Genomic DNA, 26,122 nt, shown 5'->3' on the forward strand with positions numbered 1-26,122 from the left:
CTTGGATTTAGTTGTCAGCCTCCTCCAGGCGAAATTCTATCTTGGACACCTGGACACCGGGCTTTGCTTTCTTCTAGCCCCAGGTGCTCAGAGCCTTTCTCTGGCGGCTGGCCCAGGGGCTCCCGTGTCCAGGTACTCGGCTCCCTGAAGCTTGGTTTCTGTTTCTGTGGACTCAGCTCCCCTCTTCCAAATTCCCCTGCGGTGGCCCTCCTGTGCCTGCTCTTCTCCGGATTCTTGAATTTTCTTATTATTCTTCAAGAACCCAAGACTGCATTCCTCATCAGTTTGTAAGAATGCATATTTCTGAGTCCTTATAGCACTTCCCCATTTTAGAGCCATCTAATGAGAAATTCGCAGGTCTGACCTTGGCAGGAGTGAGGCCATGTCCTCGTGACCTCCACTGGTTCTGCGAGTGTCTGCTCTTGAACAGGAGGAGGTGGTGGCATCTTGTTATAAGCCAGAGTGCTCACGCTTGACAGGAGAGTGGGGATGAGGGCGCAGTCGAAGATCAGCCAGGACTGGGGTTAGTCTGAGCTGAGCATTCTACATGGACCTCACAATGGGAGGCCTACCCCCACCCCCCTCCGACACCCCAGACTGTAATCCTGGGTGAATCTCTCTGGCCCTGGGGACCAGAGCTGAGCTTTCTTCAGAGGAGATCTCCTCTTGGCGTGTTCTGCTCTTAATAGAACATCTCTGCTGGGATTTCCTCCAGCGTGTGAAAATAAGCTTATCATGGTCCAAGCCTCTTCCACCTCCAGTATTATCTCACTGTTGGCCTCTCCTTGGGTTGATGCTTTCTTTGCCGTCTGTGATGGTTACATTTTCTGGGTCAGCTTGGCTGGGCCTATGGTGCTGCCTAGGAATTTGGTCAAACACTAGCCTAGTCATTGCTATGAAAGTTGACTTTAAAGTAAAGTAGATTATCCCCAATCATGTGTGTGGGCTTTATCTAGGGTTAACCAACCAAAAGCAATCATTCGAAAGCCTTAAGAAGAGAAAACAGGTTTTTCCAGGGAAGAAGTAGTTGTGCCTCAGCACTGTTTTAGAAATTGTCTGAGTTTCCCGTCTGCTGGTCTGCTCTGCAGACTTCGGACTTGCTATTTCCAATTGTGTGAGCCAGTTCCTTAAAATAAATCTCTTAATATGTAAGAACTCTGATACACCATCTGTATTTGCCTTTATACCAGTACTGCTTTCTTTATATATATGTGTGTGTATATATAACATCAACTGTATGGAGGGCATTGTGCTAGAAATTAGGGGTTCAGTGTCATAATCAGGCATTATTCCCACCTTACTGGTCATATTGAGTACAGAGGAGAGCAACTGTGAATTGAACAATCACACATAAATGTCAGATTACTGCTGTGATGAATGTATGGTGCCTGGAGAAGGTGCGGTGGGTGGGTTAGACCCAGTCAGCTAAGGGCAGCCTTCCCGGAGGAAGTGATGATTGAAATGATATGAGGGAAGACTCCGGTGGGAGAAGAACTTTCTAGCAGGCATGACAGCCCATGCAGAGGCCCTGGGTCTGTGTGCTCCACGGAAGGGACCGCAAGAGGCTGGCTGAAGTGATGGGCCGGAGGAGGGGAGGTGCTGTGTGTGCGGAGGAGGACAGAGGGCCCAGACTGTGATCAGGCCTGGTGGCCGTGGGGCTGTTGATCTTCATCTTAAGGGCCTTGTGAAAGCTTGAAGGGCTTTAAGAAGGGAGTGTGGGGATGGACTGGAGAGAAAGCTGCTGAGTCGAACACAGTAAGGAGGCTGCCACAGTTACCCAAACAAGTAACGCAGGTGGCTTGAACACGGGTGGTGCCAAGGAGCAAAGTGGATGGGGCTGAGAAAATTTTGGTGGTGGACTGGTATCCAGCATGGGTGTGAACAGGGACAGCACCACCGTTGCTGGTATGTGTGCTAGGGCTGCTGGTGACACCAACCGAGAGGGAACAAGACCAGGTTTAGAGGAAAGACCCCGAATCAGGTTTGGAAGTGCTGCTGAGAGTGGGTGCCGTTGAAGCCTCCAAGGAGTTCATTCAAGGAGGCAAAGCTTCCTGCTCCAGTCCCATGGGAGAACCTGCTGTGTATGCTAGAAAGATATCATTTGGGGTTCATCAGCTTTTAGACAGCAATTGAAGCCACGGGAGTGGGTGAGGTCACCCAGAAATCAGTAAGTCAGAAAGGCAACAGGCTTTAGGCCTCCTGTGCCTCAAAGAGCAGCACAAGCCTGCAGAGAGCACAGGACAGAAGTGCCGTGGGGACTCGCACTCCCCTCGGGCTCAGCAGGAATTCTCTGCAGACAAAACTTCAGTGTTTTCCCACTCACTTATGCTGAGTCAGACACCCTCTGGTGTTGGGCCACTGGCTTTTGCACAGTTTGTCCCCATTCAGATTTACCTCATTAGATTCTGCTCTGTGTGCCAGCTTGGCAAGGCCCTCAGGGATCTTTGCTCCCGTCTTGGCTGAGGATGCTTTGTAGGTTTAACAAGCTTCCTTTTAAAGCCATCTTCTCAAGAAGATGGTTGAAGAACAGGGGGCTTTATTTAACCTGGAGCCTTCTGTCTGCACCCCCTTCACTTCCCATACCCCTTGTGGGGAGGGGTCAGTCACATGTGGCCAGCGCACATCGAGCAATACCGGCCACATGATCATTTCAGTCCTGTTTAACCGCAGGGTCTGCGAGCTCGCAGTCACATGCTGGTGCTGATGGGGAGCTCCTGGGAGGGATCTGCCCAGTCTGTGCCCTACAGGGTCAGCTGGCTTCTGACTACCAGCACCCTCCAGGACTGCTGACAGTCCTAACACCCCCCACCCCAGGCAGATGGTACAGATACCTCCTCCTCTGGGTGAGGTACCGAGGCACCACCCTCCAAGTGCCTGGGCTTCCCAGGTCCCTACAACCAGCCCATGCTTCCTACTTTTTCCCAGCTGTCAGACAGGCTGGGGTTTGGGGCAGGCTGCCGAGTCTCTGGCCTGCTCTTCCTGCCTCCAGCCTCAGCCTCTCTGCACAGCTGCCAAGAGGTCTTTCTGACCCTCTGTTGGATGCAGGCTCCACTTGGGGAAGACAGGTGCTGTTGTGGGAGGACGAGGGTCACAGCACATACTGCTCTGCACCCCTGAGCGCAGGACAGGGCCCAGAACACAATAAGTGCTCAAGAAACACACGAACATTTTTCCTCTTTTCTCAAAGAATTCCCACCATAGAGCTGGAGAAGGCACGTTGGCTAGTGGTAGAAGCAGGCCAGGTGCTAGCTGAGTGTCTGAGAACGAGCCTCTGGGTTTCTGAGGGAACGGCTGCCCCTCCCTGCCTCTAGAGGCCTGGGGAGGCAGTGGCCTGGGAAGAGCAGGGGACCCTGCGCACCAGCCTGGGGTCCTGCCAGCCAGAGTCGGGGAGAGAGCCTCAGAGGAAAGCCTCTCCAAGGTGCCGGTTAGAGGCAGAGTGTTCTGGGAATGAGACCTTGGTCACCAATGCAGGTCATCCCGTCACCCCTTGTAAAGGAGGGAGTTAGAGGCCAGGAAGGGCAGGAGGGCCCTGTCAGGCCCTGGAGCCCGGCAGCATCTCCTGCAGGGCCCTCTCTGCCTTTTACGAAGCATCATCTGAGGGCAGCCAGGAGGAGGAGGGCGGGGCAGCGTTACGGGGGGAGGGGCTGGGGACCGGGCTGCTGGGGATATGTGTGGTTGGGGTTCAGGCCCTCGGACTCCAAAAGCCTCAGCCCAGACCTGTGTCACTCCTCACTCTGACCCTCGGTTGATGTCTGCTCCTACTGCAGACCCCAGCGTGGGAGCTCGCCTCAGGTCCTGCCATCCGCAGCATCAGAATGATTGCGCCAGGCCTCGGCATGGCCGCGTGGCCCCAGCGGCCCCCATCTGGGTGCCTCTATCCCTTCATCTGTCCTGACGGGCGATGTGCTACCTCCTCCCCCTGCTGTGTGAGGCCCGAATGAGGTGATGTGTGTAACACAGCAAGGGCTGTGTCTGGCGCAAGGGAAGAGCTAACTGCATTTTCTCACCAGCCCAGAGATCTTGACAGCCTGCCAGATGCCAGGCACGTTGTGGGGATAGCAGGGAGCAAACAAAGAACCTCTGCTCTCTCTGGCTCCATTTCCATGGCCAGGAGCTGCCCAGGGCAGGGCAAGCCTGAAGCTTGAGGGGGAGGGGGAACCCCAGGCTCCCTGGCCCTGTTCCTTGACTGGTGGGCACCCTCAGAGCCTGGGACGGGAGACAGAGGGGTGTGGAGGTGGGGGACCCTAGCCAAGGACCACCTGCCAGTAAGGGTAAGGGGTGACTGTGGACATGTGGCCTGCTGAAGCCTCAGCCCCCAGTCAGCCGGCTCGTGACGCCGTCTCGTAAGGCTTCTGTCAGGACCGTGCGTTTGGTTATCTGGTCCACTGCCGGCATCGCCGCCATCTCTCACCGCTGCAGGGAACCCAGCAGAAGCCTGCTGCCTGCTGGCAAGCGCGTGGGCTGCTGACTGAGAGAAGGAGGTGAGGGTGGTGGTGATGCAGGGTGGGAGGAGGAGTGATGTGGGGAAGGCTGAGCAGGTGGAGATGAGGCCTGCAGTGCAGAGAGGTCAGAGGGCCTCTCTGACAGGCAGCTCTTGGGAGGAGACTGGAGGCGGATGTGGGACAGGAAGTGAGGGTGTTGAAGGCAAAACCTTCCTGATGGAGGGACAGCCAGTGCAAAGGCCTTGGGCATGCGAGCAGCTGTGGTGCACTTTTGAAGACCAGCCAGCAGGCCTGCGAGTTGGAGGGGAACGAGCCCTGAAGACAGAGGTGGCCACGTAGAGACAGAGGCGAGATGTCGAGGGGAACACAGGGACTTTGGATCTTACACCTGGTGAGATGCTGAGGCTCGGAGGGTTTTGAATGGAAGAAGGAGCTTAACAGACAGTCTACATGATTATATGACCTGGGACTGGGGCTGCAGGACCCTCCTCGTTGTTAGGTCCTCGGGCCCACTTCCAGCGCTTCCAGGGCTCTAAGTGAGCCCTGCAGAGCAAGTTCACGGGCCCTGCCTGGCCCTGCCACCTCCCTCGCTCCTCAGCCTCTGGGTAAAGTCCAGACGTCTCCGCCTGCCTGCACCTCCCCACCCGCACCTCCTCACACACACCGACTTCTGCTTGCCACACGCTTCCCCAGCCCTTGCACAGCTCCTGTGAGCCATGTCCATCCCTGCTCCGGGTGCCTCTGCGACAGGCCCTGGCCAGCCCTGCAGCTGAGGGCAGATCCGCTCCCAGCCCTCAGCTCAGCCCAGTCTGAGTAGAACCATTGGGGGCCTTTCATCAGGAGTCTCTGTGAGCTGGAGGGAAGTGACAGGGGACAGGGCTGCCTGGTTTTAGGCCTGAATCTGAAGAGCAGTGTTTAAATCTTCACTCGCCTTTGACCGGCTGGCTGGGAGAGACACCATGAAGTCACGGCAGGCAGGGCTGTCACCTTTGGGAAATGAGTTTGTCTTAAAAGTCAGATGACCCAGAGGTGAGGTCAGGGCCTGCATGTAGGGCTCGACATCTGGTTGCGGTGACAGACTTTGGACACTTGGGGTCTTCATCTGCCTATGCTCAGGGCTCGCAGAGGAATAGCTGCTGTAAGGGGAGCAACTTGAGGCCAGCAAGCACACACCAGGCTGCTCTGATAAGGTCACCAAGCTGAGGGTCAGACAGTGGGATTGACACAGGATTAGAGCCCAACCCAGGGGCATTGGCCATCCCCGTCATCTGCCACTCAGGCCTCCTTGCCCTTGGCCTGGAGGCGTCCCCAGCTCCCATGCCGGCAAGTGAGCCCTGGGTGAGGCTCTGGGTCAGAGGTCAGCTTGTTCAGTGTCACCTGGGCTCTGGCTGGATCTGGGTGACACACTTGCCCCTACTTCTTCCTATGATTTTTTTGGCCAGCCCTTACTGCCTGCTCCAGGATCCTTGCCTGGAAAATCTCGGACTGAGGACGGAGGAGCCCGGTGGGCTGCAGTCCATTGGGTCACAAAGAGTCCAGCACGACTGAACGACTAACACTCACACTTACTGCCCGGTCCTAGGAACATGTCTCTTCTCTCTTCCCTTCTGCAGTTTCCCAAACCAGTTTCCTCAGAATCTGCCATGGAGTCCCGGGTTTGTGACCTGAGCCCCTTTCTAGAGCTAGGCTCATTTGCTTGGTGGTGGTGACGGACACCTACTTAGGCTGATCAGTGTTCATCCTCCCTGCTCCAACCCTCTCTCCCTAGCATCTTCCACCACAGCGCTTCTGGCCAACATCCCTCAGGTGGCAGACTCTGATCCCAGGACCCTCTTCAGCCTGTGTGGGTCCTTGAGCCACAGCCTGAGGAATTTCATGATACAATTTTATGATGTAGTTGTTGTTGTTATTTAGTCTCTAAGTCGTGTCAGGCTTTTTTGCAACCCTATGGATCACAGCCCACCAGGGCTTCTCTGTCCATTGGGTGAGTACCCTTGGTTCAGCTGGATCTCTTAGTCTGTGGTGTTACTGAAAAAATCTGGTTATAGGAGGGAATCCTAAAAATATACAGTTTTGCTAAAATGCTTGTTTTGAAAATGTGAATTTGTTTCAACATGATTGATATATTTGGGAACAATTTGAACACAGGCAGATTTATTTTTCTTTCTTTTTGGCTGCACTGTGTGGCACGTGGGATCTAAGTTCCCTGACCAGGGATCGAACCCATGCCCTCTGCAGTAGATGCATGGAGTCTTCACCACTGGACCTCCCGGGAAGTCTCAAACTTCCTTTGTTTATGTGCAATTTTGTTTATGAGAAATAGGTGAAAATAGAAAGTAAAAACTGCACCCAGCTGAATGGACCACAACCACCTAGAGATGTGCAGGACACACACCTCAGACATCTGCCAGCCGCTTCAGTTCACCAACCAGCACCGTGCTGAGCCATACCCCTACATCTGTGTTACAATTTCCCATCCGATTTCAGACACTTCACAATAACCCACAAGCCACAACCTTTCCCCCACCCACTTCTGTAAACTGGCTTCACGTCTTCTTCAAGGTAAACCCCATATTTATTGTAGTATTCCTGTATTTCTTAACCACATAACGTAAGTAAACCTGTGCTGTCATTTTTATCACGTTGTTAAGACTTTTCGAGTGTATCGTTGGTGACATTTCTGCGTACTGTGCTTCGAGCCCCGTTTTCCTCAGAAGCTTTGTGGCGTTTCTTGTGCTGGTTGGACATGGCGGGGCTGCTGGTGGACTCTGGTGGTTCCTCAGCCCCTGGAAGCTACAGCCTGTGAACTGGCACTCAGCATCCTGCCTGCTGCCTCCCGCCGTCTCTGGGATGGAGTGCTCCTCCGGGCGACTGGGACACTCTCCCAGGCCCCTTGAGAGAATCACCGGTGGGAGGACTAATTCTTTTTCTGGGGGTGTCACCTGCATCTTGAGGGAGCCCTCCCATTGCCACCGCACCTCCACACTGGACCCAGACAGCGCTGTGTGCTCTCTAATGCACAAGGCACCCCAACAAGGACGAGATTTATTGAGCTGTGTGCCATTTACCCTGCTGGGCATCAGGTGACTGTGGTGGCACCACATACATTATGGAAAATTACAGTAAGAGGGGCACACAGACCAACAGGCAGACAGAGAGCACACGGCAGGCGAGGTCTTGACTGGGGACGCTGAGGCAAAGGCCGTCTGGCCCTGGTGGGGCGTCAGGGGCTCATCCCAGAGGAATGAGTTATGAGAGATGAGAGCCAGGTTAGTGGGCTGTTGGCTGGGGACAGGAAGGGGAAGGTGCAGAGGCCCGGAGTCCAGGCAGTTTGGTGCAGCTGAGGTGTGCAGAGGAGGAACTGGGGGGTGCTGGGCAGTCACCAGGGGCAGAGCACTCAGGGCCCTGAAGCCCCTCAGAAAGCGTGGACTTTATCCTGGGTTGTGGGGGATGGGGAAGGCTGTACCTTTGAAAGTGTGTGTGTTGGCTTCCTCAGCTGTCACATGGACAGTGTGGTGTCAATACCAAAATGTTGAGCCCTCCTGGGCTGTGCTAGGCAGTCCAGCACCACATTTGTTCTTCCCAAACTGGGAAATGTCCCTGTGAGAAACTACATCTTCAATGAGCAGTCAACAAAGAATATTTTAGTTTCAAATGTACTTTTAATTATTGTTAATTTTGAATTTAGTTACTTTGTGGTCAGAGAACAATTTGTTATAACATTGTTCCATGTAGCTGTCATTCTTTCATTTTGATATGTACAATAGTTTATACATCCATAATCTTGTCTGTGGAAGTTTGGTTTGCTACTATGAACAGACACCGTGAACTTTCTTATACATGTCCTCAGGTGTACATGTGCAGAAATTTGTCTTGGACATATCTAGGAGTAGAATTCTGGGTTGTAGAAATGAAAGTTTCCAACTTCACAAGATAATGTCAAAGTGATTTGCTGTTTGACTGACTTACCAGCAAAGTGTGAAGTGATCCAGTTGCTGTATATCTTCTCCAGAACTCAATATTGTCAGACTTCTTGATTTTTTTCCAGTTGATATTGACTGATATCTCACTGCAATCTTGATTTCATTCAACAAGTCAACAAATGTCTATTGAGTGCTTACTCTGTGCCTGGCACTGCTTTAGGACTAGATTTGCAATCCCTTGATAATTTACGAGATAAACGTGTCATCATGTTTCATGGCCATTTGTGAGATACACATTGCCATGTCCATCAGGGGGTCTTCCTAGTCTATTAAATATCCAGCTCCACCTTCAAGACGACCAAAGACCACCCTTGCAAACATCTGTTCAGACATGCAGGGAACACAGATGGCCAGCAGTGGGGCTACATCATCTTTTTCTAAAGCAATCATGGAGTGATCTTTTAAAAAAGTATTTATTTGTTTATTTATTTGGCTGCACCAGGTCTCAGTTGCAGCACATGGGATCTTTAGTTGAGGCAGGGGAACCTTTAATTACTGCATGTGGGATCTAGTTCCCTGACCGGGGGTCAAACTTGGGCCCCCTGAACTGGGAGCATGGAGTCTTAGTCTCTGCATCACCATGGAGGTCCCCATGGAACAATTTATATAGCCATCAAGACTACATGTTTGGATCTTAGATGCTAGCCCACACACAAGGGGATGAGATCCACACTGGGCAGGGCTTCCAAATCCTATGCTTCACAGGAGCCATATGTCTTGCAACAGTTGCATAGACCTAGCTTCCAGAGTCTCCACAAGGGACATGCTCTGCTTCAGGAGTCACTTTCCTCCAGGAAGCTCAGGGTTATGGCTTCTCTCAGGCATTCATGGTTCATTTCTAGTTTCTCCCTGTTGACACGCAGCTTCCAATAGGGGTGACTGTTACCATAAGCAGTGTCCCTAGTTAAATCATTAACACTCTACCTGTATCTGGTTACCAGGGGACATAGCTAGACAGCTAACCAAAGGTCAAATTCTCAAGTAGAAGAGGAAATGGTTTGTTAACCTTTTGCTCACATTCATTGGAAACAAACAAACAAACAAACAAACTATTGAGGTGCAATTCTCACACAATAAAATGTACCCATTTTAAGCAAACAGTTTGATGAGCTTTGAAAAACGTGTGTACCGTGTGATCACCACTACAATGAGGTATAGAATTTTTCTGTTACCTCCAGAATTTCCCTGTGCTTTTCCCTAGTAATCCTCACTTCCTACCCCTGGTCCTCACAGGTTAGTCTCCTCTGGAGGAGTAATCAGACAGTGTATGCTCCTTTGTGTCTGGTTTCTTTCGTTAAGCCTGACGTTCATGAGAGACATCCTTGTGGGTGTCTGCATTACTGGTTTGCTCCTTTTTATGGCTGAGTAGTATTCTACTACTCACAATGACTGTATTCCTTTACTTGTCCCTGGACATTTTAGTCTTTTTTTTGTTGTTGTTATTATGAATAAAGAGTCTATGGACACTTGTATAGTATATAAATCTTTGGATAAAAATATAGGAATAGAACTGCTAGATCATACAATTCAGTTCAGTTCAGTCTCTCAGTCGTGTCTGACTCTTTGCGACCCCCATAGACTGCAGCATGCTTCCCTGTCCATCACCAACTCCCGGAGTTTACCCAAACTCATGTCCATCGAGTCAGTGACGCCATCCAACCGTCTCATCCTCTGTCATCCCCTTCTCCCTCTGCCTTCAATCTTTCCCAGCATCAAGGGTCTTCTCAAATGAGTCAGTTCTTCACATCAGGTGGCCAAAGTATTGGAGTTTTAGCTTCAGCATCAGTCAGTCCTTCCAATGAATATTCAGGACTGATTTCCTTTAGGATAGACTGGTTTGATCTCCTTGCAGTCCAAGGGACTCTCAAGAGTCTTCTCCAACACCACAGTTCAAAAGCATCAATTCTTCGGCACTCAGCTTTCTTTATAGTCCAACTCTCACATCCACCAGGGTTCCCTGGTGGCTCAGAGGTTAAAGCATCTGCCTGCAATGCAGAGACCCGGGTTCAATCCCTGGGTTGGGAAGATCCCCTGGAGAAGGAAATGGCAACCCACTCCAGTACTCTTGCCTAGAGAATCCCATGGACGGAGGAACCTGGTAGGCTACAGTCCACGGGGTCACAAAGAGTCAGACACGACTGAGTGACTTCACTTCACTTCACTTCTTCACTAAAATAACTATAGCTTTGACTAGACGGACCTTTGTCAGCAAAGTAATGTCTCTGCTTTTTAATATTCTGTCTAGCTTTGTCATGGCTTTTCTTCCAAGGAGCAAGCATCTTTTAATTTCGTGGCTACAGTCACCATCTGCAGTGGTTTTGGAGCCCCCAAAAATAAAGTCTGTCACTGTTTCCCCATCTATTTGCCATGAAGTAATGGGGCTAGATGCCATGATCTTTGTTTTTTGAATGTTGAGCTTTAAGTCAGCTTTTTCACTTCCTCTTTCACTTTCATCAAGAGGCTCTTTAGTTCTTTGCTTTCTGCCATAAAGGTGGTGTCATCTGCATATCTGAGGTTATTGATATTTTTCCCAGCAATCTCGATTCCAGCTTGTGCTTTATCCAGCCCAGCATTTCACATGATATACTCTGCATATTTCTTTGCATTGATCACTGAGGAAGGCTTTCTTATCTCTCCTTGCTATTCTTTGGAACTCTGCATTCAGATGGGTATATCTTTCCTTTTCTCCTTTGCCTTTTGCTTCTCTTCTTTTCTCAGCAATTTGTAAGGCCTCCTCAGACAACCATTTTGCCTTTTTGCATTTCTTTTTCTTGGGGATGGTCTTGATCACTGCCTCCTGTACAATGTCACGAAGCTCTGTCCATAGTTCTTCAGGCACTCTGTCTATCAGATCTAATCCATTGAATCTACTTCTCACTTCCACTGTAAGGGATTTGATTTAGGTCATATCTTTCTTCAATTTAAGTCTGAATTTGCCAATAAGCAGTTCGTGATCTGAGCCACAGTCAGCTCCCAGTCTTGTTTTTGCTGACTGTATAGAGCTTCTCCATCTTTGGCTGCAAAGAATATAATTAATTTGATCTCAGTATTGACCATCTGGTGATGTCCATGTATAGTCTTCTCTTGTGTTGTTGGAAGAAGGTGTTTGCTATGACCAATGTGTTCTCTTGACAATCTCTGTTAGCCTTTGCCTGCTTCATTTCGTACTCCAAGGCCAAACTTGCCTATTATTCCAGGTATCTCTTGACTTCCTACTTTTGCATTCCAGTCCCCTATGATGAAAAGAACATCTTTTTTTTTTGGTGTTAGTCCTAGAAGGTCTTGTAGATCATCAAAGAACCATTCAACTTCAGTTTCTTCGGCATTTACTGGTTAAAGTATAGACTTGGATTACCGTGATATTGAATGGTTTGCCTTGGAAACGAACAGAGATCATTCTGTCATTTTTGAGATTGCATCCAAGGACTGCATTTTGGACTGTTTTGTTGACTATGAGGTCTACTCCATCTCTTCTAAGGGGTTCTTGCCCATAGTAGTAGATATAATGGTTGTCTGAATTAAATCCACCCATTCCAGTCCATTTTAGTTCAGTGATTCCTAAAATGTCAGTGTTCACTCTTGCCATCTCCTGTTTGACCACTTCCAATTTACCTGGATTCGTGGACCTAACATTCCAGGTTCCTACGCAATATTGTTCTTTACAGCATCAGACTTTACTTCCATCACCAGTCACATCCACATCTGGACGTTGTCTTTGCTTTGGCCTCCGTCTCTTCATTCCTTCTAGAGTTATTTCTCCACTCTTCTCCAGTAGCATGTTGGGCACCTACCATCCTGGAGAGTTCATCTTTCTGTGTCTTTTTTTTTTTTTTTTTTGCCTTTTCATACTGTTCATGGAGTTCTCAAGGCAAGAATACTGACATGGTTTGCCATTTCCTTCTTCAGAGAACCATATCTTGTCAGAACTCTCCACCATGACCCGTCCATCTTGGGCGGCCCTATGGCTCATAGTTTCATTAAGTTAAACAAGGCTGTGGTCTATGTGATCAGTTTGGTTAGTTTTCTGTGATTGTGGTTTTCATTCTGTAAATATCTGTTATAAACTGCCACATTGTTTTCCAAAGTGGTTACACTCTTTTACTTTTCCACTGGTAAATGAGAATTCCAGTTGCTCTGCGTCTTTGGCAATATGCTAATGTAAATCTTTTAATTTTAGCTGTTCTACTGAATGTAGAGTGGTATTTCATTGTAGTTTTAAATTGCATGTCCTTGATGGCTAATGATTTTGAAAACAATTCATGTGCTTACTGGCCGTTTGCATATCTTCTTTTTTACATGTAGTTTTTAAACTTGATATATTGTATTTTCATTTTTATTCAATTAAGGAAATTTTCTCTCTGTTTTTTGGCTTAGAGGCTTGCGGGATCTTAGTTTCCTGATAAAGGATCAAACCTGCACGCCCTGCAGTGGAAGTACAGAGTCAACCACTGGACTGCCAGTGAAGTTCCTGTGTATCTTCTTTTACGAGCTTCCTAAAATTTTTTGCTCATTTAAAAATTAGGTTGAGTGTCTTCTAATTACGACATTCCCTAGTGGCTCAGAGGTAAAGAAACTGCCTGCCGATGCAGGAGAGTGGGTTGGGAAGATCCCCTGGAGAAGGAAATGGCAGCCCACTCCAGTATTCTTGCCTGGAGAATCCCACGGACAGGGGAGCCTCGTGCACTACAGCCCACCGGGCTGCAAAAGAGTCAGACAGGACTTATCGACTGAACAACAACAACAACACTTGTACGTCTGGATACAACTGTAACCCTTTGCAAATACATGTATTGCAAATATTTTCTGCAAGATGTGGCTTGTCATTTTATTTCCTTTTCAAGAGCAAACGCTTTTAAGTTTATCAAAAATTTTTTAAAATGGTCTGTGCTTTTTGTGTCCTATTTAGGAAATCTGTCTACATTTTATCTACATTTATAATTTTAGCTTTCATATTTAGGTTTATGGTCCATTTCAAGTTAATTTTTGTATCTGTTGTAAGGTAAGGGTGGAGGTTCTTTCTCTTTAATATCAATATCTAATTGTTCTATTACCATTTGTTTAAAGAAATGTGTGTAGTATATTTCTGGATTTTCTATTCTGTCCACTGATCTGTGTGTCTCCCTTAGGACACTATTATACTGTCTTGATCATTACAGCTTTACAGAAAATTTGAAATCGGGTCCTCCAACCTTGTTCCTTTTCAAAACTGTTCCGGCTTTTTGAAGTCTTTCATGTTTCCATATATACTTAAGGTATTTGTCAATATCTACAATAAAGCCTGATAGGATTTTCATTGGAATTGTGTTGAATTTCTAGATCAATCTGGAAAGAACTGATATCACTATTGAGTCTGATGCATGAACCTGGTACATCTCTCTATTTATCTTTCAAAATCTCAGAAATGTCTTGTAGTTTTCAGTAGACGTGCACTGCACACATTTTGTTGTTTATCACTGTGAAGAAGCATAGCAGACCTAAGACTGCCACCCTCAGAAAGGTCTGCTTGGCCTTGCTCATCTGGGAATTTGATTTCGAAGAGTTCCCATAATTCTCCGAACTGATAAACTGATAAGAATGGCTCGCTGTGCCCAACTCTTGGTTCAAACAATGTGGCTTATGCTGAGCTTGTGATTTCCTTCTGAGAGTCTGGAATTTGGGTTGCTGCTGGGCAGAGGGCGCCTGTATGACCAGCCCTCTATGAGAGGCTTCGGCACTGGGTTTCTAATATGCTTCCTTCATAGACAACATTGCACACGTATTGTCCCAACTCATTGCTCAGAGAATTAAGTTCATGCTGTGTGACTCCACAGGGAGAAGACTCCTAAAAGCTTGCACTGGGTGTCCTTCACATTTTGCCCCAAGTCTTTTTTCTATGCAGATTTTGCTTCATATCTTTTCTGTGTAATAAATCATTGCCATGAGCAGGAGTATAGCTGAATCCTGAGTTCTAACGAATCAGCAAAACTGAGAGTGATCTTAGGGGGCCTCTGCCATAATCTCTGTGCATTCTATGGTTTTGTGATGTACATATAGTTTTAATTTTTTATGTTTGTGGATATGTATAGTTCATGATTTTTTATTGTTGACCTGAATCCATGACCTTGCCAAACTCTTTTGTTAGTTCTAGTAGGTTTTCGGTAGATTTCTTAGAATTTTCTATGTACATGATCATGTTGCTATAGATAAACACACCTTTTCTCCTTGTCCTATTGTGCTGGTTGGGGCCTCCAGTATAATATTTTGCTGTTGTTTTTGAGGAAACCTTTAGACGTCTTTATTGCTTGCGGGGCAGGGCCTGGGTATGGGCAGTCAGCTTCCTCCTCCCCATCTCAGGGGTCCTGTGGGCGGTACTGTGCTTCCAGGCGCAGAGGGTGGCCCGCATGGTTGCAGACAGTGGTCCGCGTGCTGGATTCCTGCTTCACAACGACCTCGCCACTGTCTGTCCTGTGGAGAATCCACGTGTTGTAGTGGAAGGTGGCTCAGGGCCACAGATGATTGGGTTCTGAGCCAGGTGTCTGCTGGTTCCTCTTCCTCAGGAGGCTGCAGCAGTTCCGCGAGACCATCCATGCTAATGCAGGGACCTGGTGGCAGAAAAGGTGCCCGTGTCTAAGAGTCCCCTTTTTATAAGGACACCAGTCATGTTGGATTAGGGGCCACCTTACTCCAGCACAACTGGAGTAAGGTTCTTTTTTTTTTCCAAATAGAAGTATAGTTGATTTCCAATGTAGTGTTAGTTTCAGGTGTACACCAAAGTGACTCAGTTATACATGCATAATGCGCACGCGTGCTCAGTTGCTTCAGTCATGTCCGGCTCTGTAGCCGGACTGTAGCCCACCAGGCTCCTCTGTCCATGGGATTCTCTAGGCAAGAATACTGGAGTGGATTGTCATACCCTCCTCCAGGGGATCTTCCTAACCCAGGGATCAAACCCGCGTCTCTTATGTCTCCTGCATTGGCAGGTGGGTTCTTTACCACTAGGGCCACCTGAGAAGCCCCTCAGCTCTCTGGGGTCAAACTCTGTTTCTGGATCGTTCACATCCTTGATTCCTGGTTCACCTTAAGGAGCTGCAGATGGCTCCTCAGCAATCACCGTGGGGGTGGTGGCATCTGCTGGGCCGCAGGCATCGCATTCCCTTTTGGGAGCCCTCACTCACATTTGGAGGCCCGAAATAGCTGATGGCTGTGACATTTCTTGCCCACCAATATGGCAAGAAATCTTTCATTTCACAAGGCCTTCTTTAGTAGCATAGATGGGAGTTGAGATGTTCAGCTGTGTGTGTGTGTGTGTGTGTGTGTGTGTGTGTGTGTGTGTGTGTGGTGGGCGTTGTTTGAATATGGGGAGTTCTTCAAGGTCCCCAGTTCCTGACAAGCCTGAGACAAAGCAGAACCCAGGAACACAGAACGTTTTGGCGGCAGATGGGCCAAGCCATGCTGATGCCTGGGGCGCAGTGTCTGGGCTCAGTGGGGAAGGGCTGCCTGGGGAACTGCAGCGCCTGCCATCAGTGCCTCCCCTCCCAACACCCCACACCCCCCAGGCCAGGCCCTCACTGTGGGCATCGCTGATTTTCCTGCCTTTACTCAAACCACTTCCAGGCTCTTCACTGGAAGGTCCCAGTGGTTCACCCCTGCATGCAGAAGAGTTCGAACTCGAGCTCTGCGTCCACAGCTGACACACTGAGGGCCACTCGACCCTCCACTATGCTCTCACCTCCTTGCTCTTCCACCTGCTCCCCCAGATAGGCCTCCGCAAGTTTCCTGGGCTTTCAGTTCTGCTGCCTGCACTCCTCAAGTGCTTCCCACTGATGCTGATGCTGACCAGAGTCCAGAGTCTGTAGCGCTCCTGCCTGGTCCTGGGGCAGTTGGTGCCTGGGCGGCTCACGCCGCATAGAGTTCCCACTCCTTCCATGATCTACGCCAATGGAACACCCACTCTGGACTAGATGCTGGCCTGAGTGTCAGGATGCGCAGGTTGCGTGCCTGTCCTGAAGGCTCCTCCAGCTCCAGAGGCTGAGGGCAGCACTGGTTAGCAGGGCAGGCAGCACAGGGCACCTACGGGCTGCTGAGCGTGTGGGGTCCTGTGCTGCCCACACGGTGCTTTTCGAAAGTGGGCGCAGTGATGATGCTGAGACTCTGTGTCCTTTAATCTTTCTTTAAAAAATATGGATTAATTTGGCTGTGCTGGGTCTTAGCTGTGGCGCAGGGACCTTTGGTTACGTTGTGGGAACCCTTAGTTGCTAGACGTGGGATCCAGTTCCCTGACTGGAGATGGAACCGCCTGCACTGGGAGCATGGCGTCTTCACCTCTGGAGCACCAGGGAAGTCCCATGCGTTGTTTAATCCGAAAGCACGAATGGACTTACTGATCAGTCATGCAAATAAACATTTTGTTTGAAGAATAAAGTAGTCCTCCTCAAGGCTCCAGAGGAAGCCCACTGACACCCTGTCGCTGGGTGTCTTACACATTAAGACAGGCTTACTGTGTATTTGTTGGGGGGCTCTGGGGGCGCCCAGGATGGACTTGTTTTGGTGAACGGGGTGGGGCAGTTGTCCTGAGACTGTGTATCTCAACAGCAAGTTTTTGGAAGGAGGACAGGCCAGGGGCCAGCTAAAGCTGCCCGCTTTGAAGAGCCAGCATGTGCTCAGATGAGGCAGGACAGGATGCACAGAGTAGGTCTTCTTTATGGCACGGACGATGCCTGCATCTGGCTTATGTTCAGATGTGACAACAGAAGAGTCTTCTCTCTCGACCTGAGCTGGCACAGAGGGGCCCGGTCTGACCTGGTCTCGTGTGAATCTGCATGTTCTACACCGGAGACCACCACGGCCGTATCTGAGTGCACCAGGTCAGCTCTGGGAGCTGGCGGCTGCCTCATGTCACCTGAACAGTCTCTCTGGCCGACCTCACCCCTCCTGCCACCCAGTTAGACACAAGCTGCCCCATATCTCCTTTCCAGCGGCAGCAGACGCAGCAGACAGCAGGCCAAACTCCATTGGCAGAAATGCCCTGCCCACCTCGACTGGGCCCCTGTGACCCCTTTGTGCCATTGCCAGCCGCCTTGAGCCCTGCTCCCTTCTGCCATCTTGTCTGCTTCCTCCCTGTGCCTATTGGAACCCAGCCCCTCTTCTGGACACTCTCTCCCTGGACTCATCTTCCTGAGCACACTCTCAGCAGTGGGTCCTGCCAGTCCCTTTCACTGGCAGGGCAAGCTCAAGGCCTCATCCGTGTGCACCCCTGACCTCCCTTCCCACAACGGCCCAGCTTCCAGACCTTGGCCCTGCCCACAGCTCTGGCCCCTGATGGTCTCCGGGAGCCTCCGCCAAGGCTTCGTCTAGCCAAGGTTTTGTCCTTGCATTCCCTGAGTAGACACTGGCCCTGCACACTTGGCTTGGGGTTCATTCCTTAGCTGCCTCTCCTGCCTCTGTGGGGTTCGAAGGCCAGGAACGCTCTCCGGAGCAGGTGTCTGTACACTTGGCTCCCACAGGCAGGGAATCCTGGATGAGGAGCCGCACACCTGCTCCAGGGAGGTAGGGGAGGGGAGCTGCGACATCTGCCCGGCATGTGAACAAAGCTGAGTGCCTGAGGGTAGCAGTGGAGCAAAACTGCTGTGCGTGGTGAGCTGGACTCTGGGAAGGCAGTGTGCAGCCCACCCAGGGAAGTGGGGCCTGCCTGCGGCTCAGGCCGAGTAAGGTCCATCTCGGGTTAAGGGGCGTGGGGAGAGCGGAAGGCCAGCTCAAGCAGCCTTCAGGGAACGTGGACTTCATGCTGCCAGCTGCCATCAGGCACGTGGTGTGGTCCGTGTGTCACAAGCATGCCTGGCGGCGGGCAGAGACTTGGTAAGGGTGAGCTGTCAGCTGAGCACAGGAGGCCTCGAGGAGGGGGCCTGGGCAGGGAGCGGGTGGGGAAGGATGGATGAGGGCAGAGGGGACACTTGTCTCCAGCCTGGGGGGCCGCTGGACGCTGACGGGGCTTACGTGGGAGTGGCAGAGGCAGTGTAGGTCATGATGAGCTGCCTGTGGGCGTGGGGTGCTGGCTTAGAGCGGGCTTCCCTTCAGAGGTGCTGGGGTACTGGCTCCGGTTAATGGGCCAGGTTTAATGGGGTGGCGGGTAGGAGCTGGGGAAGCCCTGGGGGAGGGGTCTCAAGCCAAGTGGACAGCAGGTCCCATGAGCGAAGCCTGGTCAGGAGTGTCCACTGGGCTGGGGGCTCAGGAGGGCTCAGGGCCGTGGAGGGACCCCTCTGTGAGGAGGGCGGGGATAAGGGCAACTAGCTGACGGCTGGTGCACGTCAGAACCGGGGCAGCAGGGGTAGGCTCTGGAGCGGGGACAGAGAGAGCCACAGGAGGCCATGCAGGACCAGCTGGGGCTGAGGCCACGGAGGGGTAGGGTCTGGAGAGACTGCTGGAAGGTGCCAGAGGCAGGCCAGGGGGCCTCAGGGTCTCCATTCTGCTTCGCCCTGGGGGCCTGGTCTGCAGGTGTCTGGGGGGGCGTGCAGTGCCACCTGTCAGGTGACCGCTGATGGGCTCCCGGGGGCCTTTCAGAGCCAGAGGAGCAGGACAGTCCTGCCTGGAGGGGGGTCAGTGACCCGTGCCACTGCCCCTCAGGCCCAGGGTGGGGACGGTGAGGTCTCACAGGACCCTCTGTCACACCAGGCAGGTCCCAGGCATGGGTGGCAGATAGCATGTGATCTGGGAGCCCCGGGTCCCATCCATTAGCCAGGTCTCCTGGCACAGCGCTCAGGACATGGCTCGGAAGGCTGCAAGGAGGTGGAGGCATGGAGAAGCTGCTGCCCTCACCCTCCGCCAGAGCCAGGCCCGGCCAGCAATGCCTGTCCGGCTCCTGCCTGTCCGGGTCCTGCTCGCCGCCTCACTCTGTCGACGCCCAGACCCCTCCCTGCCTTGGGGAGGAAGCGGCAGTGACAAGAGTGAGGAAGGGAACACAGAGCGCAGAGGGTCCCGTTTATTGGAATTTTACAGACAGTAGAATGAGAGGAAGGCACCCTCCTGACCTGGACTGTTCCCTCCTCTCTGCCCTCAAGGGCTCAGCACAGGGACGAGACCCTCACCCAGCAGGTCCCCCAGAGGGCAGCACTCCAGTGGGGGGGTGGGGGAGGCTGTATGCCGAGCCAGGGAGCAGGGACAGGAGGGGAGACGTGCACCCTCACCTCGTGGCTCCATCGCTCGCCCCTGAGGCCTGGTGTTGCCCCCAGACCCTGGAGTGGGCTGGCAGACAGGGCTCATGCAACACTGGGTGGGCGGGAGGGGGCACGGAAACCCAGCCCCGCTGCCCTGTGGCGGGGTAGGATGGCTGGAAGGGGCCATGCTGGCCGCAGCGGGTCCGGACAGAAATGTCTGCAGTGTACACACGGGAGGGTCGAGGGGCTCCCTGTCGCAGGCAGCACATGAGGACGAGAGAGGGGAGCTGAGAGGAGCTGCCACGCTGGGGTAGGGACCAGGCCGGGCATGCCACCTGAGGGGCCCTACACGAGCGGGCTCAGGCTACTCCTTGGCGCGGCCAATGATAGTGAGGATGTACAGGAAGATGTTGATGATGTCCGTGTAGAGGTTCAGTGCAGCGAACACGTACTCCTCCGGGCTCAGGGACAGCTGCTTGTTCCCCAGCAGTAGCTGAGTGTCCACTGCCAGGAACTGGGGGTGACAGAGTGGCCATGTCGAGAGACAAGCCCCCTGCCCAGCCCCCCGCCCAGGCCTCAGCCCCGTCACTCACGCAGGTGAACAGCAGAGCACCCAGCGAGGCGTACACGATCTCCAGGACGCGGCTCCGGATGAAGATGCAGAGGATGGCGAACAGGATGAGCACCACCACGCTCACCAGGAGCACGCCCACGCAGGATGTGAAGTCATAGCGGGTCTGTGGGCACAGACGCGTGCAGGGGGCACTGGCGGCCGCTGCCCCAGGGCACCTCTGGGCCCCGGGGGTCGGCAGCCCTGCCCCGGGGGGCCCCTCACCTGCATGGAGAAGATGACCACTGTGAAGCAGACGGTCGTGGTGATGCCTACAGCCATGATGACCGCCTCGGTGTTGTAGAAGCTGGCAATCATGCCCACCATGTAGGACAAGCTGACAGTCAGGATCGACTGTGGGGAGATGGCGTGTCAGCACTCAGAGCCGCGGCCCCTCCCACCCCGCCCCACCCCCTCTGTTGCTCCAAAGCCTGAGGCGTGGGGTGCTGAGGCAGGGCCCTGGGAGTTACCAGCGCAACAAGGTTCCAGGGGTGCTTCCGCCGGAAGTCCCCACAGCAGCTGAGGACAATGAGAGAGACGAAGAAGACGGCATAGGAGACGTAGTAGGTCCAGACGTTCTCCCGGACAAAGCCCTTCACCTCCCCGACGAAGGTGAACACAGCCACAGTGGACAGGGTCACAGACAGCTGCAGGGTCAGCACCAGGAACACCTGGGGAGGGAGGCGGCTCAGAGCCCCGCCAGCACAGCTGCCCACGCCCCCAAGCCCCCGAGGCCCACCTTGCGGATGAAGGCCTGGCGAATGCTCTTGTCATCCCAGTTGGTGGCAGGGAAGTCCTGGTTGTCATAGTAGGATGGGGGCCCCTCCTCGTGATAGTTCCCATGATGAGGTGCTGAGGAGCAGGACAGGCAGTCAGCACCGCTCACTCATGTGGGAGCCCCTGCCCTCGCCCTGCCCTGCCGGGATACTCACAGCCAGGGTCCTGTGCTGGGAAGGCCTGTGGCTGTCCGTAGGGGTTGGGGGGAAAGGGGCTCTGCGGATATGGACCCTGCGGGTATCCCCCTGGTGGGTAGGGGCCCTGGGGGTAGCCCCCTGGGGGATAGGGGCCCTGGGGGTAGCCCCCAGGGGGGTAGAGGCCCTGTGGGTAACCGCCTTGGGGGTAGGGGTTGGGGCCCTGGGGATACCCTGGCTGGCCATAGGGGGATGGCTGGAACGCGGCCTGTGGGTAAGGGGCCCCTGGGTAGGGTGCCATGGAGGGCTGGGGCCCTTCCGGATATCCAGGGTTGGGGGGAGGATAGCTGTCCCCAGACACCAAGAAACTCTTTTCATGGGACATGGCCTCAGCTTCTTCGGTCTCCCCCTAGAGGACGGAGAGAGAACAGTTAGCCTGCCGCGACAGAAGCCAGCCAGGCGCCCCACCTGCTGCCGGGAACCAGGACGGAAGGAGCGGGATTATGACCTCTGCCCCAGGGCAGCGGGGAGTCCCAAGCCGGGGGTCAGGAGAGGCGGGTGGGGGCCGGCTGGCTGCGCTGGCGGCTTCAGCAGGGGCCGCCAGAGACCGACCCCAAAGGGGGAGAAGGGGAGGGACGAGGGAGTGACTTTGTCAGCCTCGGGATTCTGGGGCTTCCGCGGTTTCTCACAAGCACCTCGAGGGGCCCTGTCACCGCTGCTGGCGTCTTCGGGTCAGAGCTCATCCTCAGTGTCGGCGGGGGGCGCGGTCGGGGAGGTGTGGGGGTGTGCCCGGACCCTCCCCTTCACATCCCGCCCCTTAAGCAGCTTTAAGGGGCCAGGGCAGGCGGCTATTTCTATCCCAGGAAATCCTCACGCCATCTGTGATCAACCAGAACCCTGAGCCCCTCTCCCAGAGCAGGGCCCGACCGTCCCTCGCTCCCGGGTGGGGGCAGCAGGCCTGGATCGGCTGCCGGGCTGCCTGCCGGCGGGGTACGCCAAGAACAGCGGGTTGCGGGGGTGTGTGGGGGATGGAAGAGACCAGAGGGCGCGCAGGGGAACAAAGCGAAGCGGACGTGGGGGCGAGGCGGGCGGCGGGGGCGGCGGCCAGGGACCCCGCACCGAGGGCGGGGTGGGCCCTCTTGCCCGTTTGGGGGGCGCTCGAGCGGCGGTTCCACTGTCGCAGCGGCGCGCCGCCCCCGCCCGCCTGCCAGCGCGGGGTCCTCCGGCTCCCCGCCCCCGCCGCCGCCGCCGCCGCCGCCGCAACCCCCTCCCCGGCCCCTGCGGGCCGCGCGGCGGCTGGACCGACAGACTGACCCACCGCGACGCCTTTCGGCTGCGCAGGGCTCCAGCGGGGGTGGCAGCGGCCGGCCGGCTGAACCGGTAGACACGCGGCTGTGTTAGGGCCGGGGACTCACCAGTCGCGGGGCGCCTCAGGACGCTGCGCCCACTGTCCGCTGCGCGGCCGCGGGGTAGGCCACCGCTTCGTCCGCACTCGCAACCGCACCCGCACCCGCTACGCTGCCGGCTCGGCTGGGCCTGCGCCTGCGGCTCGGGAGACGCAGCGGGGCCGTGTGACGAGGCGGGGCCGCGGGCGGGGCCTGGGGCGGGGCCGCGGACGGGGCTCTGCGGGAGGGCGGCGCCTCCCCGGATGGATCCTGCCCCATTCCGCCGCCCTGCTGGTGTCTTTCTCGCGCTCGTCCACAGAGAGTTGGGCTTGGGCTCTGAGAGCTATAGACCTGGAGGCTGACACCTGGCCTCTCCAATTTGGGTCAGAGTCGAGAAATTTATTCCTAAATTTGAGATTTGCTGAGTTTTGACTAGCACTCTCCATCCCTCCTTGACCTTGAAACCCCACTTTCCATTTCATCCAAGGCTATCCCAGATCAAGAGACCTGATTGTATAATTGCTCAGTCCTCTCCGTTAAGCTAGTCTAGGTCCCCACTAGATCATTCATTCTCACTTCACAAACTCACAAACAGTAAGGGTGGCGTTCTTAGCCCTGTTTCTCTGCTGAGGGACTGAGGCTTAGAGATGCCCCAGAACCGGAGGTCAAGTTAACTTCCCTAGGCTTCAGTGGTCTTGAGAAGAAGCACTGCCTGCCCCAGTCAGGGACATCCCCTGGGGCGCTGTCTCCTGGAGTCCCTGCAGGAGTGCCTCTCCCCCTGGGGCCTAGGAGTCCTACTATACTTTCTGGACTCCTGGATGGTGGCCTCTCCCAGGCCTGGCAGTGGTTCGGAAAGGCTCTGTCCTGTGCAGGGGATGTGTTGGTTCCGTGTTGAAAAACTGACCCCAACGTGGGGAAGCCCTGATCTGTGCCTTTGCACATGTCCTTGGCATAAATACCGCATCATGGCTTATTTCGACTGACCACCAGTTTACAAACTGACTCACAAAGATTCCCCCAAATTGAACAATGTTGTCGTCATGATGTGAGTTGTTCCGGCACACTGCCACCTGGGGTAGATCCTCCACAGTAGGTATAGGTATAATAAGTAAATTATACATTGTGTTAGAGGGCAATGAGTTCCAGTCCAGTTCAGTCACTCAGTCGTATCCGACTCATTGCAACCCCATGAACTGCAGCATGCCAGGCCTCTTTGTCCATCACCAACTCCCAGAGTCTACCCAAACTCATGTCCATTGAGTCTTGAGTCGGTGATGCCATCTAAACATCTCATCCTCTGTCGTCCCCTTCTCCTCCTGCCCTCAATCTTTCCCAGCATCAGGGTCTTTTCAAATGAGTCAGCTCTTCGCATCAGGTGGCCAAAAGATTGGAGTTTCAGCTTTAGCATCAGTCCTTCCAATGAACACCCAGGACTGATCTGCTTTAGGATGGACTGGTTGGATCTCCTTACAGTCCAAGGGACTCTCAAGAGTCTTCTCCAACACCACTGTTCAAAAGCATCAATTCTTCGGCACTCAGCTTTCTTTATAGTCCAACTCTCACATCCATACATGACTACTGGAAAAACCATAGCCTTGACTACATGGACCTTTGTTGACAATGAGTTCCATGAGAAGACAAAGCATAGAGCAGGCAGCGGTGACTTCAGGTTTTGTACAACTAGAAGTTAATACAATTTGAGGGTCCTTTTTTAAAGAAAAAAACTAAAAATGACAAAAGTGAAGTTGAGGTCAGGGCTTTAGGAGGGTCCTTGAAGACTTTTAAGTTCAAGTTAAACCTGCCACCAAGAACCTAGCAAGGTGAGTTGGGGGGAGGGGTGGCCAGGTGGCTCTGTGGGAAAGGCTGGTCTAGAAGAGGGAAGGGCCAGTACAAAGGTGTCAGGGAGGGAGGGTCTGCTGCACTGGATGACGGAGCGCGGGGGATACAGGGGCATTCAGCCAGCAGGGACTGGGGCCTGGTCAGTACAGCCTGACAGGTCTTCCAAACGACTTTGGCTTCATCATGGTCCAATCTCTAGCAGCTGTTGGTGTGACTTTTAAGGCCCTCTGTTGAGGTTGGACAGTGTGATAGGGCAGGAGTGGCAGAGAGAGATCAGTTCAGAAGTCAGACACGTGATCTAGACGAGAGATGACAGGCTCGGACCAGGGTGGGGGCAGCTCAGGGTACAGACTGGACAGGCCCTCAATCCCTTGCAGAAGTAGCAGGGGTTAAGGGGAGTTTTTGTGGCTGAGGGCTAAGTGGGAGGTGGGGGTGGAGAGCACTGTGGGCACAACTCTTCCAGAGGCTGGAAGCCAATGAATACGGGCACCAGGGAAGGGGTGACTGGATGGCAAGAGGGAGTGTGGGTTCTAAAGGTGCAGCCGGGCGAGAGGCATGGCAGTGCCTTGGGCCATCAGTGATGGGGACGGGACGTACCCCTCCAGGGTCAGGAGCTGAGCTGCTCGCCTTCGCCAGGTGGGAGGTCGGCCACCTTTGAGTTGTTGAAGGGTGAGTGCAGGTGCAGGCACCAAGGTTGCTGGGGAGAGTCGAAAGCCAGCCTCAGGCAGACCCAAAGTCTCTGCAGTGGGGGAAGGGAACACAGAGGCTTGAGGTCTTTGAGTTGGGGGCAATGACTCAAGAACCCCGGCGTATTTACCAGGGAGGGTGATTGGCCGTCTTGAGGTTCACAGGGAAGGGCCAGTGGGAGTGGAGGACCTCCAGGGGCCACTCCCCCCATCCTGCAGCCACTGGGCTGGGGTGGGACAGACGACAAACGGACGGGACTGGTGGGCGGAGGGCCGGAGGGGCGGGGCGGGGGCGGGGCTGGAACATCCTGCAGGAGGAGCCTGAAGAAGGAAGCACCTGAAAGGCCACACTCGCGCAGTACTGCTCGCTCCTCCCTTCCTGCAACAGTTTCGCTTTTGCTTTCCTGTCCCAGGGTGTGGGGAGGGAGTCCTGGCTGAAGGCCCGGGTTGGGGCAGCTCAGGCTGGGGTCGGGGAGCGTAAGTGGGGGGATGTAGGTCGCCTGCACAGTGAAGGGGACCTCAGGGAACGCTACCAAGGGACCCGGGCTGCGTGAGGTGGAACGGTGGGGCTGCTGCCTACCCCCTCTTCTGGCCCCAGGGTGGCGATGGGAGAGGCGGAGTTGGAGGCGGGAGCGGCAGTGGAGCTCAGTGGTCTGCCCCCCAGCGTCCCAGACGAGCTGCTCACGCTCTACTTCGAGAACCGGCGAAGCTCTGGGGGTGGGCCTCTGGCGAGTTGGCAGAGACTCGGCCGCGGGGGCATCCTCACCTTTGAGGAGCCTGCAGGTGAGGGACCGACGGAAAGGGACAGCCTGGGCCCCTCTGGCCGCTGGCCCTGACCAGCACGCTCCCCTTGCCCGCAGATGCCGCGAGGGTCCTGGCCTGGCCAGAGCACACTCTGCAGGGGGCTAGGCTGAGCCTGCGGCCAGCCCCACCACGCGCCTCTGCGCGCCTGCTGCTCCAAGGATTGCCTCCTGGCACCACACCCCAGCTCCTGGAGCAGTACGTCCAAGCTCTGCTTTGTGCCGCCGGGCACCCGGAGCAGCCTTGCCACACTTTGGCCAGTCCCCGACCAGATCGTGCCCTGGTGCAACTGCCCAAGCCCCTTTCTGAGGCAGGTAAGAGGCGGGATTGGGGCGG

The 26,122-nt window shown here is 53.9% G+C and overlaps 2 protein-coding genes across 7 annotated transcripts in view; one reads left to right on the forward strand and one right to left on the reverse strand.

The window, feature by feature from the left end:
- The window catches only part of PARP10 (poly(ADP-ribose) polymerase family member 10), a 33,350-nt gene that overhangs the window by 1,043 nt on the left and 6,185 nt on the right, over window positions 1-26,122 (forward strand). For 4 of the 5 annotated variants that reach the window (XM_042253935.2, XM_042253938.2, XM_027973336.3 and 1 more), the window contains exons 1-2: window positions 25,291-25,768; window positions 25,846-26,100. In XM_042253935.2, coding sequence (XP_042109869.1) covers window positions 25,591-25,768; window positions 25,846-26,100 — 433 coding nt within the window. In that variant the 5' untranslated portion in view covers window positions 25,291-25,590. Of the gene's footprint in view, window positions 1-25,290; window positions 25,769-25,845; window positions 26,101-26,122 lie in introns of those variants that run through there. The other variant, XM_042253937.1, reaches the window with a different exon arrangement.
- On the reverse strand, window positions 19,362-22,648 carry GRINA (glutamate ionotropic receptor NMDA type subunit associated protein 1). 2 transcript variants are annotated; one of them, XM_027972749.3, is made up of 7 exons: window positions 22,491-22,648; window positions 21,097-21,484; window positions 20,904-21,016; window positions 20,635-20,835; window positions 20,390-20,518; window positions 20,148-20,291; window positions 19,362-20,068 (listed from the first exon to the last, which is right to left on the reverse strand). In XM_027972749.3, exons 2-7 carry the CDS (start codon window positions 21,458-21,460, stop codon window positions 19,919-19,921), a joined length of 1,101 nt encoding a protein of 366 aa, XP_027828550.1. In that variant the 5' UTR covers window positions 21,461-21,484; window positions 22,491-22,648; the 3' UTR covers window positions 19,362-19,918.

The sequence above is a fragment of the Ovis aries genome, chromosome 9 (genome assembly GCF_016772045.2).
Source record: "Ovis aries strain OAR_USU_Benz2616 breed Rambouillet chromosome 9, ARS-UI_Ramb_v3.0, whole genome shotgun sequence".
Taxonomy (NCBI): Eukaryota; Metazoa; Chordata; class Mammalia; order Artiodactyla; family Bovidae; genus Ovis; species Ovis aries.